Genomic DNA, 27738 nt, shown 5'->3' with positions numbered 1-27738 from the left:
ACCCTCAGACATGGGGGGAAATCCACCCACCCCAGAACCAAGTCATCCAGGAGAAGCAAACCGGAAGACCTATAGGAGTGGCATATGTTATGGGAGAGAAGGACCAAAGAAGAAATCACAGAAAAGAAAAGAGAGCCTTATTTACCTGGTTGGAAATGCATTGGAGCTGGCCATGTTGGCAAGCCAAGCTCTGCAGTTCCATGGAGTAGGTACAACCTGCTCATAGTGATTTCTAGCTGAAACAGCCAATCAGAAAGCCTAGGGAATGGAGCCTTGATAAATTTTTTGTGAGATTCCACACCAATGCAAGTTTTGATACAATAGCTCATTGGTGAGATCTTCTGGGGGGTGTTAATGAGATATTCCTTTCCTAGCTCAGTATTGAACAGGTTCTGTAAGACGAAGGAGTCGGCTCTCTCCTGGTGTAAATACGTCTCCTCTGCATTCCCATTATGAGATGGACCTTGCAAAGAGGAGGAACTGCCATGGCATTTTAACCCCTATTGAGAAGGCAGGAAGGAAGCTAATTAAGCACGATTGTTCTATCTACAAAGACCAATTGCAGGATATGGAGATAATAATTTATAAAATCAATTGAAAGGTTATCTCTTCTTAGTTTTTCATACAAAAATATGAAAAGGGAGAAGGAGAGTGATGCATATGTTTGCATATACAGTAGAGTCTCACTTATCCAAGCTTCACTTATCCAGTGTTCTGTATTATCCAAGGCAGTCTGCCTTTTAGTAGTCAATGTTTTTGTAGTAAATGTTGCAATGTTTTGGTGCTAAATTTGTAAATACAGTAATTACTACATAACATTACTGTGTATTGAACTGCTTTTTCTGTCAATTTGTTGTAAAACATGACGTTTTGGTGCTTAATTTGTAAAATCATAATGTAATTTTATGTTTAATAGGCTTTTTTCTTAATCCCTCCTTATTATCCAACATTTTCGCTTATCCAATGTTCTGCCGGCCCGTTTATCTTGGATAAGTGAGACTCTACTGTATCTGATACTGAATACCACTTAAATATGGCAGGGTCACCTGCAGCAGAACAAAGCTGAAAACTAGATTAAACGATGAAAGCAGTCAATTCTTCTGCATGCCCAAAAGCTTCCATGAGGTAATGCATAGAAGAGCTTTCTATTGGCATGTTGCAACAGCAGAATTGTGTCACACTGACACTAGCACAAGGAGCCTGAGTAAGCATTGGTTACAGTACTGGGAAGTGTCCAGAACTTCTGGAACACATTATTATTTGCCAATTTCTGATCAGTTTCTTGGTTTAGCTAGGAGTTGGGTGGGTGTCCAGTTGGCATGTTTTGATAAACCAGTCTTGGGCAGACTGTAAGCTGCCGCCTATTGAGTGTCCCAGGGCCTAAATACTCTAAAGGCATCAGATCTTATCTGATCTTGGAAGCTAAGCAGGGTTAGTTCTGCTAAGTATTTGGAGGGAGGCCACCAAAATTCCCCTTTGCTGTAATCTCTATTTTAGAGGAAGGAACTGACAAAGCCACCTCTGATTATTCCTTGCTTAAGAAAACCCTATGAAATTCATAGAGCGACAGGTGACTTCAAGACACATATATACTCACACTGAGTGTCCCTAAGATACATGGCGGGCAGTATTCACAGAAAGAGGATTGCTCATATGTCCTCAAGAGTGTTTCATATTTTCTGAAAAAAACTGGTGTTTCTCATCTTCTGAAGGCGATGAATAAGAGTCGTCTTGACATTTGAGAGAGGGAAGCATATTCCTTAGTCACCATGGAGCCTATGGGCCCAGTGCTCATAAATGTCTGCTTTTGGTAGCAAGTGTCTCTCTTTGGTCATAACTTAGTTTGCATGCTGCAAGTGACTTCTCTGAGATGAACATTTTTGTGGCTTTTGAGTGCGGCGATTGAATCTGTCTCACATCTGTGATGAACAAGTGGAAATACTGCTCATTTGCTGATAAGATTAATATTATTTGTTAAAGAGGAAAACAAATCTAGTCAGTAGTGGAGAATCTTTATGCACAACTTCCCATTTTGGTGTGTAAATATCAGACATAATTTCTTCCTCTATGGGAGTGCACCCCTTAAAAGAACAGGACATTGCTGGGGATTGGGACTGGCTATAGTGTAAAGCAGAAAGTATATTACTTGCAGGAAGATATGTAGTATATGAATTTAATAAAGACATAAGTATACACAATGGTCCATGTGCTGAGCCAAACCAAGGAGACGTATTTTTCCCCTCTGAAGATGCTAGATATACACATGCAGGCATAACCTTTTCTTCTGTATAGTTTTATGAAAGCAAAGTAAATAACTATGAATGCATGTACTTATTTATTTTTTATTCTAACTTCCACTAAATAGTGTTAATGTCAGCAGTATACATTATTTTTGAAAAAAATATATGGAAGTCTTTAGATAGGAAAGATTGTGAGGCAGCACTTACCATCAGGAAGCTTTTCCTCATGTTTCCATCCCCTGCGATTTGTATCCATTGCTTTATGTCCTAATCTCCAGAGCAGCAGAAAACAAGCTTGTCCTTTCTTCAATGTGACATCCTTTGAAATATTTATACATGGCGATCATATCCTCTCAGCCTTCGTTTCTCCAGGCTAAACAGACCCAGTTTTCTCATAGGGCTTGGCTTTGAGACCTTTGATCATTTTAGTCCCCCTCCTCTGGACATGATCCAGCTTGTCAATATCCTTCTTGAACTGGAGACACCATCTTTACACTTTTAAATGGTACTACATTGTGTGATCCAGCATGGCAGCATTTGGGCTGGAGGGCTCTTGTGGCTTTTTCCAACCCTCTAATTCCAAAGTAATTCCAACAATCAAAGAATTTGAATTACTTTGCATCCATGGGAATGGATTCATTGTTCATGTCGGATCCCCTTCCTTGAGGCAGTCATGGAGGCCCAAAATACCTTGTTTTCAATCATGTTTCTTCCCTCATATCCTTTGAATAAGATTTCGGTCTTCACTGAAAGAGCTGACAACAGTATGTAAAGGGGCAAATTGTGCTCATGATGAAGACACGCTCAAGCAAACAGACATTGCTTTGGAGAGGGAAAAAAACAAGCCCTGTAAGCATGTGCACACCAGAGACCTGGGAAATAATACAAACTACTTGGCTGGGGAGTCTGAGATGAGACACTACATATTTTTGCTTGTGTGTGTGTAAGGGACAAGACGCAAAATACATATTTGAGGGAGCATCCAAGGATGCATCTACACCACTGTAGAATTAATGCCGTTTTAAACCCTTTTAACTGTCATGGCTTAGTACTAGGAATGTTAGAAAATGTTGACCATTTCCACTACCTTGTCAGCCACGTCTCCACAAAAGTCTACATTGGCACTGAAATACAACACTGCCAGAGCTGTGTGAGTGCAGCATTTTTCCGAATGAAGCAGAGAGTGTTTGAGGATCGGGACATCCGTAGAGATACCAAGGTGCTTGTTTATAAAGCTATTGTCCTTCTAACCCTGTTATATGCCTGCGAAATGTGGACCGTTTACAGATGTCACATGCAACTCCTGAAACGATTCCACCAGTGTTGCCTCCGAAAAATCCTGCAAATCTCTTGGGAAGACAGGTGAACAAATGTCAGCATGCTAGAAGAAGCAAAGACCATAAGCAGCGATGCTCCTATGCCATAAACTCTGCTGGACTGGCCACGTTGTCTGAATACCCAATCACCATCTCCCAATTACTATACTCCCAACTCAAGAACAGAAAGCAGAATGTTGGTGGATAGAAAAAGAAATTTAAAGATGGGCTTAAAGCTAACCTTAAAAACTGGCATAGACACCGAGTACTGGGAAGCCCTGGCCCTTGAGCCCTCTAACTGGAGGTCAGCAGTGACCAGCAGTGCTGTGGAATTTGAAGAGGCACGAATAGAGGGCAAAAGGGAGAACCGTACCATGAGGAAGGTGCGTCAACCTAACCCTGACCAGGACCACATTCCACCTGGAAAACGATGTCCTCACTGCGGAAGAACATGCGGGTCAAGAATAGGGCTCTACAGTCATCTATGTACCCACTGCCAAGACACTACAATTGGAAGACAATCATACTTGGACAATGAGGGATCATTTAAATAAGTGCTAGGGAAGGCTAAGGGCCTTGTAAGACTAGAATTCCTATGCTTCTATAGTGCTGTGCCAGTGTCAAACTGCATTAATTCTACAGAGTGGACACACCCTATTGAGGCTAAGTGCCTTTTCCACACAGCTGCATACTATCCGCATTGAACTGGATTATATGGTAGTGTGAACTCAGATAACCCAGTTCAAAGCAGATATTGTGGGATGTTCTCCCTTGACATTCTGGGTTATATGAGTGTATGGAAGGGCCCCGAGTTATATGGTGGTGTGGAAAAGTCCTGAGCCCATACTGCCATATATCTACCCTAGTTCAAAGCAGATATTGTGGGATGTTCTCCCTTGACATTCCAGGAGTCCAATTCTGGGCACCACAATTTAAGGGAGATATTGACAAGCTGGAAACCATCCAGAGGAGGGCAACTAAAATGATTAAGGGTTTGGAGAACAAGCCCTATGAGGAGCAGCATAAAGAACTAAGCATGTTTAGCCTGCAGAAGAGAAGGCTGAGAGGAGACATGAGGGGAAATCATAGGGAGGAGGGAGCAAGCTTGTTTTCTGCTGCCCTGCAGACTAGGACGCGGAACAATGGCTTCAAACTACAGGAAAGGAGATTCCACCTGAATATCAGGAAGAATTTCCTCACTGTGAGGGCTGTTCGGCAGTGGAACTCTCTGCCCCGGAGTGTGGTGGAGGCTCCTTCTTTGGATGCTTTTAAGCAGATTGGATGGCCATCTGTCGGGTGTGCTTTGAATGCGATCTCCTGCTTCTTGGCAGGGGGTCGGACTGGATGACCCATGAGGTCTCTTCGAACTCTACTATTCTATGATACACACAGCCCTATATCCCAGAATATCAAGGCGGAAAATCCCACATTATCTGAGTGTGGACTCAGATAACCCAGTTCAAAGCAGATAACGTGGGATTTTCCGCCTTGATATTCTGGGATATAGGTCTGTGTGGAAGGGCCCTGAGTTATATGGCTGTGTGGAAGGGCTCAGAGCCCACACTGCCATATATCCCAGTTCAAAGCAGATAACGTGGGATTTTCTGCCTTGATATTGTGGGTTATATGGCTGTGTGGAAGAGCCCTGAGTCCACACTGCCATAAATCTGTTCAGATAATGTGGGATGTTCTGCCTTGATATTCTGGGCCGTGTGGAAGAGCCCCGAGATGAGGCAGGCGACCCATTTTCGAGCGAGGGGCGGGGCCGTTGCCCCGGTGACGTCACTCCCCCCGCCTGGGCCTGATCCCGATCCTCAAGCCTCGGAAGGAAAGGCGTCGGGGTTTTTGTTTGGTTTGGTGACGGTTGGGCGAACGTTCTGCGCGAGGGCGGCAGTTGGGTGCGAACACGAGCGCGAGAGAGACGGTTGGGAGCACAGTTCCCGACGGAGCGCGCGGGCGGGTGGCTAGGTGGCCAACTTAAGAGCAGCGAACACGTCATGTTCCTCTCCTCTTCCTCCTTCTCTCAGTGACGAACACACTTCTTCACTCTTTTGTGTGTGTACATATATATATATATATATACACGCGTGCGCATTCACAGGAGCGTGAGGGGAAAGGAGAAGAAGGGCCGAGCGAGGTGCTGCTTCTGCTGCTGCCTCTTCCTCTTGTTTCCCATTCCCCGAGTCGCTCCGCACAGGACTTGGAAGGAAGGAGAGGCGGGGTCAACACGCTGGCCTTCCTTGTGGGTGGCCAACGACGGCGAGGAGGAGGAGAAGCTTCGTCGTCGAGAAGCAGAAGAAAACCATTCCTCCTCCTCCTCCTGGTGAAGCTGTGAGGGGGTGCACGTCCCCCTTCCCTTGGCCCCCGCGGAGCCCCAAAGGCCGGGGGAGGGGAGGGGCTGATTGGCAGGATTAGCCCCGCCCACTGCAGCCGAGCGGTTCCGATTGGCCGAGGAGGGGCCTTGAGCTCCGCCCACTTTGGAGCGAGAGAGAGGGAGGGGGAGCCAAGGCGAGGGAGCGGGGCTGCTGCTGCTGCTGCTGCTGCCGCGGCTGCTGCTGCGCTCCCTAGTCAGGAGCGGGAGCCTAGCAGCGGCTGGAAAGCAAGCAACCGGAGCCTGCCTTTCGGAGGAGGCGGCGGCGGCATTCTCCTTCCCCTCCGCCTCGACTGATCCATGACCATGGGCGACAAGAAGAGCCCGACCAGGTAAGAAATAGAAGAATTTAAAAAAGAGGACTGACTGACTGACTGAGGGCGAAGAAGAGGGAGGAGGGGAGCGGAGAGAACGAGAGAAAGAGCTCTCTCTTCCTAAGATGGAGGAGGGTTGGTGCGCTGTGTGAGGAGAAAGAGGAAGGGGGAGGGGGGGGAAGGGAGAGAAGGCAGAGCACGCAACACACACACACACACACGCAACAATGTGGCGGTTGTGTGCTCTGGGGAGGAGGAGGAGGAGGCGCCGCGCCGAGGGACAAGGCCCCGAGGTGGTTGTCGTGCGAGGAGGAGGAGGAGGGGGCTCTTAAGATGGAGGAAGTGCTTGCCTTTCCTTGCCCTCGAGGCAGGTAGAGAAAAAAGTCTTGCTGTTCAATTGTGTGGCGAAATTGGCAGGAAAAGCTGGAGGCTCCTTATGTTGGTAGGGAATTGACTGAAATGGAGCGAAAAGGGTTTTTTGGGGTGTTGCTCATAAGATGGAGGAAGTGAGGAGAAGAGCTGCCCCTGGAGCAGGTAGAGAAAACTCCCTTGTTTTTCAATTGTGCTGGGAAAATCGGCAGGAGAAGCTGGAACCTTTGGTAGGGATGTACTGAAAAGGGTTTTTTTTTGTTGGGGCTTTTAAGATGGAGGAAGTGAAACGATGTTGTTTCCCTGCCCGTGAAGCAGGTATAGAAAACTCCTTGCTTTCAATTGTGTTGGGAATTGGCCAGAAGGACTGAAAAGGGGTTGGGGGGGGGGGCTTTTAAGATGGTGGAAGTGAGGAGAGCTGGTTTGAAGCAGGTACAGAAAACTCCTTGTTTTCAATTGTGAAGGAGCTGGGGCTTTTGATGGAGATGTACTGAAAGGGGGGTTTGAGGAGGGCGAAGGCTTGTGTTTTGTGCCCAGGGTGGCTCTTAAGATGGAGTGTGTAAAATCGAGAAGTGTTTGTTTTTCCTCTGTGTGTTGGTGCCAGGGCTAATCTGGTGTTGGAGCAGCTATGGCGGCTCCTCCTCACTCTCTTTCTCTCTCGCATGTATGTACACACACGCAGACACACTCCTCATCCCCTCACACTGACTTCTTCCAGACAAAGGGAGATTTAACAAGGTAAAGGAGGCAGGCAGACAGACAGGCGGACGGAGGGGGCGCATGGAGGGACACGCCTACAATCCTTTAAAGTACAAACACCCGTCCTCCTTGCCTCTTCTCCCTTCTACACACACAAAAAGAAGAAAGAGGGAGGGCGACAAGCACCCAGAAGATACATACCTTCCTGCATCCTTCTTTCCTGATTTAGTGGGTAGCCTGGAAATTGACTGTCTTGGGATTAAAGATTGAGGGGAAACATCCCCTTTTTTCTTTTAGGAACGGATGTGGTGATGAGCAAGGTTGGGTATAGGGCAGGATATGTGTGCCATTGGGGGGAGAAAACAAAGTGGAATTTTAGCTTTTAGATACCCCCCCCCCCCCAGTCAAAAATGTGGTTACTTTTCAGGAAAGAGTCAGGCAAAGCAAAGTAGAATGTAGCATGAAACAACCTAGTTTTATGATCTCGTTTCTAATGCATATTTTATTTCTTTTCTTCTTACCTCCTCCTCCACTCTCCCCCTTCTTTCCTATATGCACTTCTCAAGGCCAAAAAGGCAAGCAAAACCTGCAGCCGATGAAGGCTTTTGGGATTGTAGTGTCTGCACCTTTAGGAACAGTGCTGAAGCCTTTAAATGCAGCATATGTGATGTCAGGAAAGGCACCTCTACAAGGTACATTATCACATTACAATACAGTTGTTTCTCTCATGTATTTGTCATGATGTTGACTTGTTGATTTACTGTTGTGGCAGAAGCAAGAAATAAATTCATTTTGGAAGAATGTTTAAATCCATGTTTCGTGCTATGACCTTTCAAGTACACAGTCAAAATCAAATGTTTTACAGATGAAGAACAGTTGACATTGTTATATGTCATATTTTGAAAGTAAATAGAGGTTGCTGGGTCTCTCATGTCATTGATATATTGGAAGCTCAATTTTCTGTTTCAATTTGATTTAGGGTTTTTTAAAGCCCTTGAGTACTTCTCACCCCTTTTCTCATGGCTGATAAAATAAATATGAGTATTGTACAAATATGGCTTCAAAATATTATTTTCATTATGTTCTGGAATGTTAGTTTTGTGTATAATGAAGGAGCTTCGTATATACCTGTGTCCTCTAGAACAACATGAAGGGTAGATAGACTTGCACAGACATAAAGTTGTGTGTAGGGCTGCTTCCATTGCACATCTCACTTCACAGGTCATGCATGCCACAAAGGTGTAGAAATGATGTAGATTTCTTAGAATATGAGATCTCACCCCTCTTTCTAATTGATTTATGCAAAATTTCTAACAATTATTTCAAAATGTTAAACTAACGTAGATGGCTTAGTGCAGGCATGGGCAAACTTGGGCCCTCCAGGTATTTTGGGCTTCCAACTCTCAAAATTGTAATTGTGGGAGTTGGAAGTTCAAAATACCTGGAGGGCACAAGTTTGCCCATGCCCTGGCTTAGCGTTTCTTTCAGAATAGTGAAATTGGCATTGGTCTGTATTAAGGTGGGAGTTTTAATCAGAAAAATAAATCTTGATCAGAAGTTTATTTGACAAGAACACATTATTTTGGTGTTATAGGATAACACTTAGAACTCTTATGCCTGTTCTTTAATTCATTTGTAATTCCCCTTTCGAACTTAAGATAGCTAGTCCACACATCCTTGCTATGCTGGATTACATTGTAAGGCCCAATGTATATCATAGCTGTGGCTATAGCATATGAATACGGTCACTTTCTTTAGGGATACCCTGTTGTTAGAGCTCCATCTGCAAGATCAGCATTTCGTACTGGTTGCTTAACAGGAATGGGCAGTTGTGGTAGCTTGTAGGTTTGATCTATATCCTGGGGTAATCTGTGTAATCCAACCATATTTTAGTGACTATTTTTAAAATGACCCTAGTTTCAGTGTTTTCGGTTTTAAGAAGTAGATGTCAAGTTTGAATAATGCATTTTGTACTTCTGAATGATGTGAAATGAGGCGAAACATACTTCCAAGGCCCTCAATAACAGTGTCTTGAGATATATAGAAATTGAGCATTTCCTGTGTATGAAAAGTTGTATGTGCTCCTTATTTATTAATTATTGGCCCTTCAAGCAAAAACAAAAACAAAAAAAAACAAACTGTCCTGTGAACAGCCAGGTACTGGAGTGAGAAAAAGCATTACATCTAATTCTATTTAATTATACCGTAGAGTCTCACTTATCCAAGCTAAACGGGCCTGCAGAAGCTTGGATAAGTGAATAACTTGGATAATGAGGGATTAGGGAAAAGCTTATTAAACATCAAATTAGGTTATGATTTTACAAATTAAGCACCAAAACTTCATGTTATACAACAAATTTGACAGAAAAAGTAGTTCAATACGCAGAAATGTTATGTTGTAATTACTATATTTATGAATTTAGCACCAAAATATCACAATATATTGAAAACATTTACTACAAAAATGGCTTGGATTATCCAGAGGCTTGGATAAGCGAGGCTTGGATGAGTGAGACTCTACTGTATATTTATTCTTAAGCTGAATGTTAATGGAGAACTTTCATTGGAGACATAGTTACCACAGTTTGCAAATGGTTACTAGAAGTACAAGATTTTTTTAAAACATTTCTTAATACAAGTTATTTACAACATACAGTAGTAAAATATGATGCAGGGTTTCCATTTCTAGCTTTTAGCTGCCTTTGTGAGTATAGTTTCACCAGAGTCAATATTATGTGTGTTTAATCCATGTGCTCAATAAAGGATGTCACTATATGCTTTTATAATAAGTGGGTATCAGTGACATTTATGACATTTCATACTAGAAGGGTATTTTAAGTGTTATGTATAAACTGAAACTAAATGATGTAAACAACTGACAGTAGCTGAATACTGAATATTATATTAAAATCCTTGTTGTGACTCAGGGTTGACAGTTATTGTATGTGTTGAGTCCCCCCAACACACATAATGTCTGAAAATGATTATATATAGTGTGTTTGCATCTGATGACACAATCTGTTGTATATTCTGTTATACAAAATGTCCTGCTGATATTTACTGAAATAGTATGAGATAACTCAGTTCTTCTGTGGCAAGCTAGTAGTTTTGAGTGTTGTTTTTTAGATTAGAGGCAGAGCTAGAGTGTAAAACAATAGTAATATCTGATAGTTTATAATAGGCTGGTTTATGTATGAGCAAGCCAGCAAACTCCTTCCTCCCCTGAGCTTCTATAGCAGTCCCCAATACTATGCAGAAGGGATCTGTTAAGTTGGTATGGGATGAAGTAGAGATCCCTGAAATTTTGGAGAGAAAGACAAATTGCTTCTTCCAGTCCTGTTATGTTTGCTTGAACAGCAAAGGCAAGGTGGGTTTGCATATGTAAAATATGAAATAGTGCAAGAAATAGTCTAAGGATAAATTATTTGGGGCAAACACATTACTTATCCTTCCTTTTGGTCTATAATGTTCTTTATTAAGCTGTACAAACAAAGCAAGGGAAATCGGTGGTGGGAGAACAGGAATAGTACCTGTGTTCCCATCAAGTCAGTTTGTATGGATTAGGTAGTTTCAAATCAGGGGCTTGTAATGTGGCTTGCTAGGTGGCCTTGGTTTGTGTTTTGTAGACTCTTGTGGATTATGAACTAATTAACATTTGAAGAGTTAATGTGTTTAGGGAAAGAAGGGGTGGTTTATGACTGATACTGAAAGTCTCTCATGGTATCTCACTGAAAAAATATCCTGGAGTTTCCAAATGAGTTTAATATAGAAGGGTGATTTATAATTATGATGTAGCAAAAGAGTATAACTTATATGAAACTGCTCTTGGATGTAAGTTACTACTAGAACCTAATGTTCTTTAAATTTCAAAAGCATACTTTGCAATTTATCTGTGTTCAAATTTTTAAGTATTGTAATATAATATTGGAGACATCTAATTTAATACTTTTTCATTTTAGATGACTTAAATTGTGATTTTAGAACATACAACAGTAGCAACTTACTGAAATGACATACCTACTAAACCCTTTCCTAACCTGTACCACAGAGATTGCAGCTGTCCACCACACCCTTACATTACTGTGGTTTTGGCTTCACTCATGAGAAAAGAAGAGAGGGGCATAGTCTAGAGATATAAAGGGATTATAATAGAACAGAGAATGAGACAGCTCAGGAGACCTTGTGTAGCTTATCATTGTAGACTTTCACCTTGTTTTCTGGAGGATCAAGCTTGTGAGGGCCATAAAAAAATTTGAAATTTCTAAGAGATGGATAAATATCTAAAGACCCAGTCCTGCAGAAGACTGAAAATATTCTGGATTCTTAATCTTCTAGCATTGCGTTTTAGGGCTAATTGGATATTTCCAGGTCTTTATTTAAAACTAAATAGGTTAGGCACAAAACGACAATAAAATACTAATTTTATTTATTTTGTTGTGTGCCTTCAAGTCATTTCTGACTTAAGATTACCCTAAAGTCAATCTGTCACATGTTTTCTTGGCAGAATTTGTTCATGGGGGATTGCTTTTGTCTTTTTCTGGAGCGGAGAGTTTATAACTTGCCCAAGGCCACCTAGTGGCTTCCCATGGCCCAATGGGGATTCGAATCCTGGTTTTCAGAGTGGTAGTCCAACATTCACCTGTAACACCATGTTGGCTCTTAACTTCATCATTCATACCCATTCACCTTTAATAATAATTTGTATAGTTCAAAGAGAAGTTAAGTCTTCCTCTATAGTTGTTATTTGTTTTTAATTTAATGAATTGCTATACAGTTAGGCTGCAGTTCTGTACCTGTGAGGAGTTGATCCTACTGGGTTTACTGGAGTTCATTTCAATGTACAGGTATACTTCAGTTAAGTAAGCATATGTTCCCCCATAAATGTACCAGAAACCGAAACAGCATCCCTTTCTTTTCCAGATCAGACTTTATTGTATTGTTTTTACTTCATACACAATAGTGCAACTCAACAATGCACGTTGTTTTTCCACCTCCATCCCCCTCACCATACCTTCAACCCTGTGTATACTTAAAAACATCCAACTAAATGGACTATGAGGCAAAGGTGGCATTAGGCAGACATGGAGTTCTTTGTTAGATTCTTTCTTAACTGAAAGGTGCCTGTAAACATATAAGTGTTTTGTTGTTAGTGATATCAGCCAAGGTCCTATTGAGTCAAACCACTATAGTGCAAGCAGTTTGGTCGGTTTAGCACTTGTGCCAGGGAGTATACATGGACACCTTGCAAAATCAGAAGCAATAATAGTGGCAATAACTAACAATGGTAGTGATACTGATGCTTCCTGCCAGAAGCCAGTTTTATACAGATCTGGTAATTTCCTCAATGCCAGATGTTCTTGGCATCAAGGCAGTATGGATCTGAAGATTTTATATGTAAAGCAACCTTTGATTCCCCCCCCCCCCCCCACACACACACACCAATCCTTCCCTCCCATGATGCTTAGAATCATGTGTTAAGAAAAATGTTAATTGTATTATATCTGTAGGGCTGTACAGTGTGGCTATATGAATAAGCTTTCTGTTTTGTGATGGGATTTAATAGGTCCTTGTCCTAATACATTTTCTGTTACCTGTCCACATTCAACAACTTTGACATTTATTTTAGCTGCATTTTAATGTTAGAGCTAGACATTGTTCTCTTATTTGTTTTAAAAGTGCCTGCTTGTTTAATTTAATGCACCATTTTTGGGCCTAATGATAAGCAAAGTGCAAAATCAAAAATCTGCATCTTCTTCAATTTCCCCAATCTGGCTATTCCCCTCAATAAGAGCATCTAAATTAATTTTTGAAAAAAAACCCCCAAATTTCTGTTATGTCTAAATCAGACTTGTTTCTTGTTCCCCTAACAAACTTAGAAATTTGTGTGGAGAGATAAACCATATTTGATTTGTTAGGAGAGTGGTAAAACAGTGTTCAGGATTAACCATAACAAGGAAGTATTTCTTTTCTTCTTGGCTGTGTTGCTTCTGCTGCTAGGAAGAAGCGAGTGAGGATTATGGAACAGTGTATGCAATTCTGCTGCACATGAATAGTAAACCAAACGTTTTAGAAATTTTGAACATAACATTTCTGCCCTAGATAGAACTCTCTTCTTCTGTCATGGCCATGTGTGTGTAAGTGTGCTCAAGTCTTGACTTATAATAACTCCATGAATTTCATAGGGTTTTCTTAGGCAAGGAATACTGAGAATTGTATTTCCCAATTTCTTCCTCTAAAAATAGCCTACAACATTGGCGGAGTCTCATTGACCCTATTTAGTTTACAAGATCAGAATGGATTTGTTGCCTTTAGGGTATTTAGGGCCACAAAGTTAACCCTAGTCAGACAAAAAAAGGCGAAGAGTCCAGGTTTTAGAACAAAAACAAAGGATGCATGAGTAGTGTGTGTGTGTTTTATGTGCTATGCTACCAGTTGACTTATGGCAATCTCATGAATTTTTCTTAGGATTTTCTTAGGCAAAGAGTCCTCAAAATTGATTTTGCCAGTTCCATCCTCTGAAATCTAGCCTACAGCACCAGTGTGATACATTCTCATGTCTGCTATCGTAATTATTGTCTACCTGGGGGCATTGTGCTCTCCCATGATTTATTTCATCTGATGCCAAGAATCAACCTGGATAAAATGGGGAGGGGAGAATATAGAGAAGGGAACTGTTTTACGCAAGAAGAGTTCAGTTCCTTCCACCAGTTTTCCCATTTTGCTCTAAAGATAAGTTTTCTCTCCCCTTGTCTAACCAAAGGGTCTTTTGAGTCATATTTAGTTTTTTTTCTCATTAGGAAAAAGTGGGAGGGCAGTTGGAGAAATACTCAACAAGCTTTCTTGGTGTTCATCTCCCGTTTTTTATGTTTTACTAAAGACTCTTCTGTCATGAAGGAAAATGCTTATGTAGGTGTATATTGGTATAGAAAATTAATAGTAACCACAGAAGTTTTGTCTTGGCTGAGTTGGTTTAATGTATCTTATAAATTGCGATGCTATGCATAGCAATCCTTAACTATGCAGGTGGGAATGCAGTATGGTTTCATTGGAGTGCATATACTTTTGCTCTTGTATGATAGGGCAGTATGATCAGAAGAAATGGGATCCCCCCATATCCTTCATTCCTAACGGTTCTTTCTCATTTATGTGAATTGGGATAAAGCAAGACTGTATAATGCATGGATTAAAAGTGATGCAAAGTGTTAAGAGTTGAGTGTATAAATTTTAATAAATTTTAAAAATGTTTATAGTCTTCTTCCTCGATAAGTTAAGTAACTATATGTTTTAAGCTTGTATGTGTGTTTTTATCAATTATTGTTAATTGTTTTAGATGTATTGTTGATTTTTATTGATTTTATTTGGGCATTGAATTTTTGCCAGTTGTTGTTAGCCACCTTGAGTCCCCTCGGGTGAGAAAGGCGGGGTAAAAATGTTGTAAATAAATAAATAAGTTGTCCATACATTGCTTCCAGAATAAGAGATGGTGGTAGTTGGGTAATGTTTCTTCTATTGTATATAGAGTCTCAGTGTACACAAAAAGCTGTAGAATAATAATTTAAAAAGTGATCTCTTCTCCAAAGAACTTGTAGCTTAAAATCTAGTAGTTGGGATAGGACTAGTGACAAGAAGGGAAGTTGAATTCTGTAATAGTATAACTGTTGGCACAGTCAATTTTCCCTTTTGAAAGCACAAAATTCACGAGTGGCATCTACATCTTCCATTTTACAGTACAGTATTCTCAAGAGTTTCAGTATGTTTTGAAGTAGTCAGTCCCCTGCAACTCAACATTTGCATGGTGAATAACTACATGGAAGATAATTGATGAGAACTATTATGGCATAAGAGCTTGAGTAGTGTATCTCGGGATCTGCAGAATCCAGATCCACAATTCCCAGCTACCACAGATCGTCATATCCCATATTAGCAAATGGTAGCAGTATGAATAGGAAACACACTGAGGCATGCAGATTAATAATACGAGGCATGATTGTCAGTGTTTTATTTGTATCTGTAGTGGGTCCTCTGTAGATGCATCCTTTTATCTCTTCTGAATCAGTCCTCTTACACACTTTCTCTTTGTGGCTTAAAATACTGTAAGGAAGAGACAAAGCTTCTTCATTTCTTTCTCCAAACTATATTTTTCTATATGTCTGTCGTGAATCACGTTGCTCACGTTTTTCCTAAGGTAAGCAGGCCGTTTCTGATGCGGTACATCTGATTGTCAGGAGAGAAAGCGGCAAACAGCTGTTAACATAGAATGGGTTCACATGACAACCATAGCCTGGGTTTACATGACAGAATAAGCAAACCATGGGGCAAAGCTTAGCCACTTCCACTGTTTCTTAACAGCAGGAGCAGTCAAACTGTGCACAGGAAGCCAAGGTTCCCACGGGTCCCTGGGTTGCCATGTCAGGCAGATGTGTTCAGTTTGTAGTCAGAGCCTTTCTTCTATGTGTGTATCTTTCACTGACTGTTGGTTTCTACATTAGCAATAAAACTATATTAGGCACCTGTTGAGAAATAATACCACTATTTACTTTGTTCCTTTAACAGAAATAGAAGTCAGTCACGTGGCTTGAAAGATAAGCATTGTGTGCTGTACAGTGTTTCGAAGAGAACTAGATTGTTGCATGTGGAGTTCCTCTGTAATATGCATTTGTCTTTAGACATAGTCAATGTGTGTCTTTTCCAGAGTGTAAAGCTTAAAAATAGTGAAACCCAGTGACCTACTTTTGAGCTTTGAAGTGGTTCTGTAGGTCAGTGGGTCTCTCTTGCAGAATGTAGGTCACTTGAAAAGGTGTACATTTCTTTCATAACAAGTAGCTTTTGACATACAGTAGAATTTATACAGGTTACCTATGCCACTTCAGCCTCCCTCCGTTGATGGATACTGTATAGTTCTAAATGTCTAGTTCTGATGGTCCATTCTGATGTACAGCAACTGATTTGTATTCACCTGATTAGTTTTTAAAAGAACATTTAAAAAATCATAAAACCCATTTGTGTTTTTACAAAAATGCATGATAACAGTGTGCTAAGTGAGTGTCTCATCTAATGTATTAGAGAGAAAATCAGACTTCGATTGCATAAGCTTTGAAGACATGTTGAAGACATATTTGCTACATTTGTCATACTCTTATGTGAAGGGATGGACATATAGTTTGCTATACATGTATATAGCATGGTCAATCCTTAAAGCAGTTTACAAGAAAATGTAAAATATAAATACAGTTTATACAAAAGCAAAACAACAATACAACAATGAACCAGTAAAGCAAACCAAAAATAATGACAGCCACAAATACAACTACAGTAGAGTCTCACTTATCCAACATTCACTTATCCAACGTTCTGGATTATCCAACGCATTTTTGTAGTCAATGTTTTCAATACATCGTGATATTTTGGTGCTAGATTTGTAAATACTACATAGCATTACTGTGTATTGAACTACTTTTTCTGTCAAATTTGTTGTATAACATGATGTTTTGGTGCTTAATTTGTAAAATCATAATCTAATTTGGTGTTTAATAGGCTTCTCCTTAATCTCTCCTTATTGTCCAACATACTCGCTTATCCAACGTTCTGCTGGCCTGTTTATGTTGGATAAGTGAGACTCTACTGTAGTTTCAAACAAGATAACAAATGCCCTGAAAAAGTGAAATGATAGTGTGTATGTTTCTTCAAGTCACATGTCAACTTATCATGACCCCATACATTTCATAGGTTTTTTTACCTGGTGCAAAAAGAATATGAGCATTAGCTTCACTTGGAAGACAATCCCAATGTAGAACACAATGACCAAAAGAACCCTCTTTTAAATATCCAGCTTGCTCAATTCCTTGAAAGAAAGGGATGTTGACACAGCTATGTTCATATGCGTTTCATAATTCAACTGCATACATACCTACCCAAATGTAAATCCCTATATATTCAGTAGAGATTGTTCTTAGAATTGCAATTTTCTGTTTTTATGAAAGGTCTCAGTATTTTTAACCATATGCTGTCCTTTTGTTAAGTCTTCTCGGTCTTCTCACAAAAACAAAGCCAGCCTCAACCTCAGCAACATGGATTGGATGAAGGATTACGGGAAATCCAACCCCAAATAGGGAAACAAGTTGTTCAGGAACACCTGGCCTCTCCAAACTAATTCAAGTTCCCAGGGCCAGATCAGCGACATCCAAGAGTATTGAAGGAACTAGCTGAGGTTATTTCAGAACCACTGGCAATTATCTTCGAGAGTTCTTGGAGAACAGGAGAAGTCCCAGCAGATTGGAGGAGGGCGAATGTGGTCCCTATCTTCAAGAAGGGACAAAAGAACGACCCAAGCAATTACCATCCGGTCAGCCTCACGTCGATACCAGGCAAGATCCTGGAAAAGATCATTAAGGAAGTGGTCTGCGAACATCTAGAAACAAATGCAGTCATTGCTAATAGCTAACACGGATTTACTAAAAACAAGTCATGCCCAGACTAATCTGATCTCTTTTTTCGATAGAGTTACGAGTTGGGTTGATACAGGGAACGCTGTGGATGTAGCCTACCTGGATTTCAGTAAGGCCTTCGACAAAGTCCCCCATGACCTTCTGGCAAACAAACTAGTAAAATGTGGGCTAGACAAAACTACGGTTAGGTGGATCTGTAATTGGCTAAGCGAACGAACCCAAAGGGTGCTCACCAATGCGTCATCTTCATTTTGGAAAGAAGTCACGAGTGGAGTGCCGCAGGGTTCCGTCCTGGGCCCAGTTCTGTTCAATATCTTTATTAATGACTTAGACGAAGGGTTAGAAGGCACGATCATCAAGTTTGCAGATGACACAAAACTGGGAGGGATAGCTAACACTCCAGAAGACAGGAGCAGAATTCAAAACGATCTTAACAGACTAGAGAGATGGGCTGAAACTAACAAAATGAAGTTCAACAGGGACAAATGCAAGATGCTTCACTTCGGCAGAAAAAATGGAATGCAAAGATACAGAATGGGGGACGCCTGGCTCAACAGCAGTACGTGTGCAAAAGATCTTGGAGTCCTCATGGACAACAAGTTAAACATGAGCCAGCAATGTGATGCGGCTGCTAAGAAAGCCAACGGGATTCTGGCCTGCATAAATAGGGGTATAGCATCTAGATCCAGGGAAGTCATGCTTCCCCTCTAGTATGCCTTGGTCAGACCACACCTGGAATACTGGAGCCCCCAGATGGCGTAGTGGACTAAGTGACTTGAAGGTTGGGTTGCTGACCTGAAAGCTGCCAGGTTCGAATCCCACCTGGGGAGAGTGTGGATGAGCTCCCTCTATCAGCTCCAGCTCCATGCGGGGACATGAGAGAAGCCTCCCACAAGGATGGTAAAAACATCAAAAACATCCGGGCGTCCCCTGGGCAACGTCCTTGCAGACGGCCAATTCTCTCACTCCAGAAGCAACTCCGGTTGCTCCTGACACGAAAAAAAAAACAAAAAAAACTGGAATACTGTGTCCAATTCTGGGCACCGCAAATGAAGGGAGATGTTGACAAGGAGGGCAACTAAAATGATCGAGGGTCTGGAGAACAAGCCCTATGAGGAGCGGCTTAAAGAACTAGACATGTTTAGCCTGCAGAAGAGAAGGCTGAGAGGAGACATGATAGCCATGTACAAATACGTGAAGGGAAGTCATAGGGAGGGAGGAGGGAGCAAGCTTGTTTTCTGCTGCCCTGCAGACTGGGACACGGAACAGTGGCTTCAAACTACAGGAAAGGAGATTCCACCTGAACATCAGGAAGAATTTCCTCACTGTGAGAGCCGTTCGACAGTGGAACTCTCTTCCTGGAGTGTGGTGGGGGCTCCTTCTTTGAAGGCTTTTAAGCAGAGGCTGGATGGCCATCTGTTGGGGGTGCTTTGAATGCGATTTCCTGCTTCTTGGCAGGGGTTTGGACTGGATGGCCCATGAGGTCTCTCCCAACTCTACTATTCTATGATTCCATGATTAAGTTTCCCCAACTATAGCTAAAAATTATTTATTCTTATTATGACGTATTTTCTTTAACTTTTGTATATTTTACTAGTCTTTCTATTGTGTGTGGTTTAATTTTTATAAGCTTTCTCGATTCCCAGAGCTGCAAAAATACTTAGATAAAATCAAATAGACGAAGTAATACTTAGAGAAAATCAAATAGACGAAATGAAAGACACCATTTTCAGACAAAACAAAAGGCGACACGAAAGAGAAAGCTGCCTAAACACCGTGCTTTGCTTTCATTTTCGGGCCATACGGCCTCCACTCCTGCAAACATCTTCCTCATGCATCAGAGAAGGAGGTGGGAGGAGGTGATCCTTGGCCAATTGGAGGCCAAGGAAACAGTGACAATTACTGGACAGGGAGGGTATATTGGGGTGGACGACTGCCCCTAAAGCAGCCATTGCGGTCGCAGCCATTGCTGCTGCTGGGTGCTGGTGAGCTGGCTGGCTTGCTCTCTCTCTCTCCACTTGGCTTGGCTTGCTGGTTGCCTTGCTGCTTCCTTGCCTTGCTGGTGATTGCACTGGACACTGGGCAAAGGTTTGGGTTTTATTTTTTGCCTGGCTGCTTGGCGTATATTTACATTTTTTCTTTGAAGGGAAGGGGCTGGGATTTTTGAAGTGGTAGGGGTGGGTTTGGCTGGGGATCAGGTGTGGGGTTTTCTTCTTTATTCTTAGTGTAAAACTCCCTTCTCCCCTCCTATTGCTTTAAAAAAATAAATTCAAAGGAAAGAAATTGTTGGGCTTCCCTTCTCTGTTTAGAAATCAAACCTCTCTCTCTCTCTCTCTCTCTCTCTCTCTCTCTAACTGGCCCTTGGAAAAACTACTCTTTTATTTACCCCATCTCTCTGTATTGCCTATGGTTGGTCCTTCCCTCTCCTTTGGGCTGTACAGAGAACAAATACAATAGGATAGACTTATTATTTGTTGTAGATTACATATATTTTTGAAAGCAAAGACATTTCTGGGCTCCTGTCTCTATTCAAATCTTCAATCTCTTTCTAAAACTTGCCCTTAGGAGAGCTATAATTATTTTCTCCCAATGGCCAAAAAGTTTTGGGGTTTTTTGGGACACAAGACGAAAATCCCATTCAGATAGGTGCCTCATTTTCGGAAGCTGAGACAAAAATGAAAATGAGCCAAAACGAATGAAACTGAACAAAACGAAAAGCGATTCTATATAAGTGCACACCACTATAAAATAATAATTTTTATTCCCAGTTCATGGTTTTATGTTAATGCTATAGTCAATTCCTTGTCCCCATCTACATTGTATTGGAGATAAATTGATGAACCCACTACTTCTTTTAAGAGCTTAAATAGAGAAAAATGCTCATCTTTCTTTTACTTGATTGGATGTTGGCTTCCTATTTCATGCATACTAGCACAGGATTAACCAATCATTGTCATGGAGAATCACTTGTTGAGCTGTACAGTCACTTTGTAGAAATTTACATTTCTCCAGTGAAGGAGTGAGCAGTATGTGGTCTTCAATCTACATGATGCCCCCCCCCCCCAAAGCCTCCAGATTGCTCTGTAATTTATCTGATAAAGTTTGTTAGTGTGGTGGACTGAGAAGCAGAGCTTAAAAGTACTTTTATTGTTGTAAATGAGTTGCATGTTCCTTGATTAATTGTTTGCAAGTAGAGCCATATTTCTGAGAATTTCTGCATCAAAATGTGTTATGGGAAGCTGCATATGTGTGTAGGAAGTTGCTAGCCATACGTTTTCAGTGATACATGTGCATTGTCTCTTTGGGATAAGTATTTCTTTCAAAAGTTCCTCAATATTTGAAAAGATGTGTGGAATATAGGATTGCCCAGTCATTTGGGTGTAAAATTTCTTTCAGAATTACAGTTTTGAAATCAGCATGCCTATTTAAGTCTAAAACAGCTGAAAATCAAACTCAACAGGAATGATGTTAAAAATTCCCCAGTGTTGTGCATGTTGGGAATTTTGATGTGGATTGGAATCACCTGATACTATCTATGGCAGGGGTCCCCAAACTAAGGCCCGGGGGCCGGATGCAGCCCATTGAAGCCATTTATCCAGCCCCCATGGCACAAGGGCATAAGGGGGTTGGGCTAAATGACCCAAGAGGTCTCTTCTTGTTTTATAACTATTATTATTATTATTATTATTATTATTATTATTATTATTATTATTATTAACATCAAGGCTGGGTGGCCATCTGTCAGGGGTGCTTTGCTTGTGCTTTTGGTGCACAGAGGCAGACGGGGTTTGGACTTAATGGCCCAAAGGGTCTCTTCCAACCCTTTTTATTATTATTATTATTATTATTATTATTATTATTATTATTATTATTATTAACATTGAGGCTGGGTGGCCATCTGTCAGGGGTGCTTTGCTTGTGCTTTCGGTGCACAAAGGCAGAAGGGGATTGGACTCAATGGCCCAAAGGGTCTCTTCCAACCCTCTTTTTATTATTATTGCTGATTATTATTATTATTATTATTAATAATAATAATTATTGCTCGGTGGCCAACTATAGTCCGGCCCTCAAATAGTTCAAAGGATTGTGAACTGGTCCCCTGTTTAAAAAGTTTGGGGACCCTTGATCTATGGCTTCCACTCCTTGTTAGGCGCAGACTGTCTCCACATTGCATTCTTGTCATTTCCTGATTATATCTGCTTTCTTCTAGTTCTGTTTTCCCATTTTTCGACAGGCTTTTTGGTTAGAAATCTGTGTTTTCATTGATGATTAGTATCTGAAATTCCAATCGCTTTGTCTTACTGCATTCCATAAGAATTGTCTTCCTTGCTGCTATCAATTACCCATATCCCATCTTGCTCCTATCCTCAGATTTTTATTTCTCAGTTTCTTAAAAAGCTATCTTTTGATACCTGCACACACCCATTTGTTGTGACTTTACAAAAAGCTATTAGGACCTGGCAGGCCTCATCAGCCCATGATTTATGTCCTATTGTCATCACCTCAAAATCTGGTTATTTTTTGCCTCCAGATAGTTATATGCCTAGCAACCCTATCAAATGGTTCAGATTTTTCCAAACACGAAACAATGTTTTTTGCATTGCTCTTTGCATTCTGCAAGGATAATGCCCCCCCCCCCCCCCGGGGCGGGGGCAACATACCACTATATTTAACATTTGGTGAGCAGTTGTTTGTAGGAAGTAGAATTTCTGGTTGATATGAATTAGTTTAATCCATGATGAAAGCAATTCTATCAATTTTAATAGGTATAAAATTAGTCTAAAATTCATCTTTTTCTGGATCTTCCTGGGACTTGGGTTTTTTAGCCTTCCCTGTGAACAAACACACACAATTATTTAACTTCTACTACACTATTATATTTCTCTGTTTTGGATAGAATAAAAAGGTGATAGTGCCTTAGAAGATCATTCTTAGTTATGATACACCATTAGTGTTTTTCACAGGCTTGCTGTATGCTAACCCTTGTATGCACATGTGATTAAAATCTATACCTTTTATCTGAAAGAAAATTCAGATGCGAAATACACCAATTTTGGTGTAGTATGATTCCCTGTTTTAACAAAGCAGGAACTATTCTCACTTTTGTTATGTAGTGTACTATGTACATTGCTGTCCTGAAATAAATCCTAATGAGTGTGTTGCAGTTTATCTGAAAGTAAGTGTGAGTTGGATTTGCAGACAAGTCAAAAATTGTTTCATGTAAGTGCTTCTTTATGGAAGGTCCAGGGAACTGTTATCCAACTTTCTCATCTATTCCAGAACTGCAAGTGTTGGTAGCTGATTAGTTAAACTGTATTTCTACAGACGAATATAAGGTGTCATAAGCGAAGTGGTTTATTTTGGTCCTGCAGGATTCTGCCACCACTTCAGTAAAATGCAAGCTTCAAAGAGTGTATTGTACTTAGTCAAAACCTGTGTGACTTGTGCACATGACTATTGGACGCGTGTTTTCTGTTTATACTTGCTTTGTTTAGTTATGTTATTTGAGCCAGCAGTATAGTAGAATTTTTAATTCTGAAAGTGCTTGCTTTGCTGAGCACTTTCTCTCCCTGGCAATGGCTCCAGCACAGGACCAATCAACCCATACAGCCATTTGTCTCCTGGGGATCCTCAGAGTACATCATTAGCAGAAGATGGGGAAGCTTTCTGCTGTAATGTTAATATACTGTATTACCTCCTTACTCTTGTGCGGTTATTACTGAGTCATCGTTGCTCCATTGTAGGTGAAAAAGGAAAACAAGTAAATAAGATACTGAAGAATGTACCTTGCTGTTTTGGATGCATTGCTCAACCGTACATTAACTAACCTTATGTAAATTGCTATTTAATCCCATATTTGTGTACAGAATGAAAATAAGAGGATAAAAATAATGACAAATGAAAGATGAATGTATTGAATAAATTGCTTTATGTTGGAAACCTTTGTTGGGAACCTCTTGGTTCATGTACCGTAGTGTCACTATAGCCCAAATGTTGTTGAAATTGTGCAGGTTATTAAAATGTATACCAATAAAAATGTTACCAGCCACACTTGTATGCACAGAGGTTGTTTTGAGAGATTAAATTGGCAAGAAATTTGCCTGGAAGGACTTGTTATACACTCCTGAGTTGGCAAGCTGCTTGTTGCAAGACTAAGCTTGATTGTGATTCAGGAATAGCCCTCCTTGATTTTTATAATCAAAATATCTATGCAATGCTATTGACCTAATAAAATAGTAAGGAAGATCACATCCCAATTACCTAGAATTAACTATCAGATGTAGAAGTAAATAGGCTAGAAGGTTATATAAGATCTTCTTGGTTGCATAAGCTGTAGATGTTGCTTCTATAGATGACCTGTTGAAATAAGTATAGATTGAGGATAAGGAAAGAAGAGCCAAAGATAGCTGATCTCTCCCTGGAGCCACTGGCATGGTATGCCACACCCCTTTTCGCTCTACCGGGCAGATAATTTTCCATTTCTGAAAAATGAAAATATTTTAACTCACATTCTAAATGTAGAAGTGCATTATTAGGCAAAGATCATGTTCATTACTCAAAGCCCCAGCATATCAGAAGCAGAAGTAAAACAGCTACACTGCAGTAGCTGCAATGGAAGGAAGGTAATCACTGGGGCAGTAAGGCTGCTGGCTCCAGGCAGTTTACTTCTCCAGGCTGGCTTTCCAGGGCTGAGGTGGGGGATCTTTGAGCTAACGGCATTCTGGGAAGGCATATTTTCAAGTAACCTTTCCAGAATGCATTTACCCTGTTTCCCTGAAAATAAGAGTGTCCCCCCCAAACCAAAGGAAACAAAACAGTCCCCTTCCAGAAAAGTTTGTTAGTATTTCGTTAGCATCCTGACCAATTTTTTCAAAGCAAAGCCATCTCTCCATGGGGTGATGGGGCTAAGCTCAGCCATGCTTGCTGCATCACACGCTCTTCCTCAGCCAATCACAGGACTGGTTTACCTATCTATTCTCCTCCCCTGTTGTGAAGTTGTTTTGAACTTCAAGTCCCAGAAATCCCTGCCCCCGGCTGCTGAACGGCAGCTGCATATGTTTTTTTCTTGCAAGCTGTCTCCTCCTCACAGTAAGAGATAGAGAGAGAAATTTTTTAAAAATGTCCAAAAATATTAGTGCATGAGTAAAACATTCTGCAACTTGGGAGGTCTACAGTTGTAAATTTGTCCGGCAAGTGTCCCAAGCTTCATCCTGAGAGCCATAAAAATGACGGAGAAAGGAGCCTTTAAAAGGATAATATTTTCAAGTGTCATGGTGTCATGTTTGACTATGGAAGTCAGAGTTCAAATCACTTTCTACATGAAGCCCACTGCGTGACCTTGGCAAGCCACTTGCATTCAGCCACAGAGGAAGTCAATGACAAACCTTAACTAAATAAATTTTGTCCAAAATTCTGCTATTGGTCAGAAAAAATTTGAAGACACCCAGAATAACACAACTTTAGAGCCATATGACACAAAAACTCATCAAACAAACTTCTTTTTAAAATGTAGGTAATTGCAACCAAATCTGTTTTCTCGTGAAAATTGGAAAAACACTTTTATTATTTGAATATAATTCAGCCCTGAGAAATGTAGTGATTTTCACTTTTGCAGAATTTGAAAGTACTCCAATGGCAACACAAGTGTACATTGTCGCCAATCAAGTGAACATAACATTCTGGAGCCGAGTCATACTTTTGGCTTTTAACATAAGTAGAAGATCCTGATGATGATGATGATTATTATTATATTTTTATTTCTTACCCGCTTCTCCCTGCAGTTTGAGGTGAGTTATAACACAATTAAAAACACGAACATTTCAAAAAACAAACAAATATACATATTTCTATAAAAGATCTGCATTAAAACTGCATTTCTATAAAATACATATTAAAATACACAAAACAGATATCAAACAAAGGACATTAGTTTTAAGATTCATAGTTAAAAACTGTCTACGTAGGCCTGCCGGAAGATATGTGTCATTAGATTGTTTTTAAATTCCGATGGCTGATCTAGCTGTTGGAGCTCTACCGGCAGGTCATTCCGGAGTCTTAGAATCATAGAGTTGGAAGAGACCTTGTGGACCATCCAGTCCAGTGCCCTGCCAAGAAGCAGGAAAATTGCATTCAAAGCACCCCACACAGGTGGCCATTCAGCCTCTGTTTAGAAGCCTCCAAAGAAGGAGCCTCCATCACACTCTGGGGCAGAGAGTTCCACTGCTGAACAGCTCTCACAGATAGGAAGTTCATCCTAATGTTCATGTGGAATGTCCTTTCCTATTGTTCTGCATCCTAGTTTCCAGGGACGGTTAATAAAAAGGTCCTCTGGGTGCTGGTTGCTCCTGAAAGAGTAATCATGGGGAAAAGATGTCTCAACTGAAGTTTTCTCGCCAACCCTTGTTTCCATAACAAGCCAAATTTTTCAAAATCCAATTATCTCAAGGACAGGAAGTGGGGTTTTTAACCCTTCCTTATGCCATCCAAAGCTAAAGAATATATAGTTTTGACTGGAGTTACACTTTAAGAAATGTTGCTATTCTGACTTTAAATACAAATTCAACTCAAGAACAAACATATAGAACCTATCTTGTTCGTAAATTGGGGACTGCATGTACATAGTTGTTGTGATGATAAGGTAAAACTCTGTGAACCTTAAGGCTAGAAAGGCAAGTGTGTGTCCTGTTTTCTGAGACCCATTCCTGATGCATGGTTTACTTGCACAAAGTTTTTGTTTAATGAGTAGACAGTATCATCCTCATTTTGTAGATACAAGATATAGACCTGAGAGTTTGACTTGTTCAGAGCCATACAGGAAATTCTTAGATAAGTGGACTATCTAGGTCTTTTATTTTTTTGTTATGGTAAACTTAAATTTTATGTTTAGCAGAGATGTGAAGACCTGAGGGGAAAAAAAATGAAAACTTAAAAAAAACTTTCACCAAAGACCGGGCTGTGGCGCAGGCTGGTGAGCAGTCAGCTGACAGCTGCAACAAATCACACTGACCAAGAGGTCATGAGTTCGAGGCCAGCTCGGAGCCTATATTTGTCTTTGTCTCTGTTCTATGTTAAGGCATTGAATGTTTGCCTTATATGTGTAATGTGATCCGCCCTGAGTCCCCATCGGGGTGAGAAGGGCAGAATATAAATACTGTAAATAAATAAATAAAAGTATTTTCTCCTTTGAAAAACTGGAAAATAGATTATAGGATACTTTATTTTATAATATAATAAAATAACTTTACTATCATTGTACAAAGAAATTAAATGCTTTCCCCAGCACAAAACAATACACCCATCACTCCACACTTAAACCACTACCACACAGCTCCCAATGCCACATGAATGTGAAACCATGGAGTTCAATATAGTTACAGCTCTAGGGTAAAATCTATCTCTCAGTCCGTTTGTCCTTCGCTTTGTCATTCTGTACCATTTGCCAAATGGTAATAATTCAAAAAAGGAATATGCTGGGTGAGATGGATCCGTAAGAATGTTCTGAGCTTTCTTAAGGCTTCAGGACTTTTAAAATTCTTCCAAAGAGGAGAGAGAGCAGCCAGTGATTCTCTGTGTAGTAGTGGTGACCCTTTGGAGCGCTTTCCTATCTGCCACTGTGCACTTACCCAACCATGCACAGATGCAGTAGGTTAGGAAGCGCTCTATAGCACAGAGGTAGAAAGTCATCAGCAGTTTAACATTCAGTTGTTGGTTCCTTAGAAGTCTCAGGTTGTACAGTTTCTGCTGGGCCCTCTTAACTAAAGTGCCCCAGGTCAGATCCATCTTAATAGTGATACAAATGAACCTAAAACTGGCTACCTGTTTCACTTGGTCTCCATTTATGATCAGGGGCTGAATTTCTGGTCTATTCTTTCCCTAGTCCACTATGAGCCCCTTGGTCTTATTGATGTGAAGAACCAGATTGTTGTTCCTGCACCACAAGAGCAGCCAATCCACCTCATCCTGATAGGCAGACTCATCTGCTTC

The 27738-nt window shown here is 40.8% G+C and overlaps 1 protein-coding gene across 1 annotated transcript in view; it reads left to right on the top strand.

The window, feature by feature from the left end:
* The first annotated feature begins 5716 nt into the window (after nt 1-5716).
* Nucleotides 5717-27738, top strand: part of rybp (RING1 and YY1 binding protein) — a 69848-nt gene continuing 47826 nt past the window's right edge. The window contains exons 1-2 of the mRNA XM_003217792.4: nt 5717-6259; nt 7876-8001. Of these exons, the coding sequence (XP_003217840.1) occupies nt 6228-6259; nt 7876-8001 (158 nt within the window). The 5' untranslated portion in view covers nt 5717-6227. The remainder of the gene's footprint in view (nt 6260-7875; nt 8002-27738) is intronic.

Source organism: Anolis carolinensis, chromosome 2 (assembly GCF_035594765.1).
Source record: "Anolis carolinensis isolate JA03-04 chromosome 2, rAnoCar3.1.pri, whole genome shotgun sequence".
NCBI classification, from domain to species: domain Eukaryota; kingdom Metazoa; phylum Chordata; class Lepidosauria; order Squamata; family Dactyloidae; genus Anolis; species Anolis carolinensis.
This window is presented reverse-complemented; position numbering and strand designations above follow the sequence as displayed.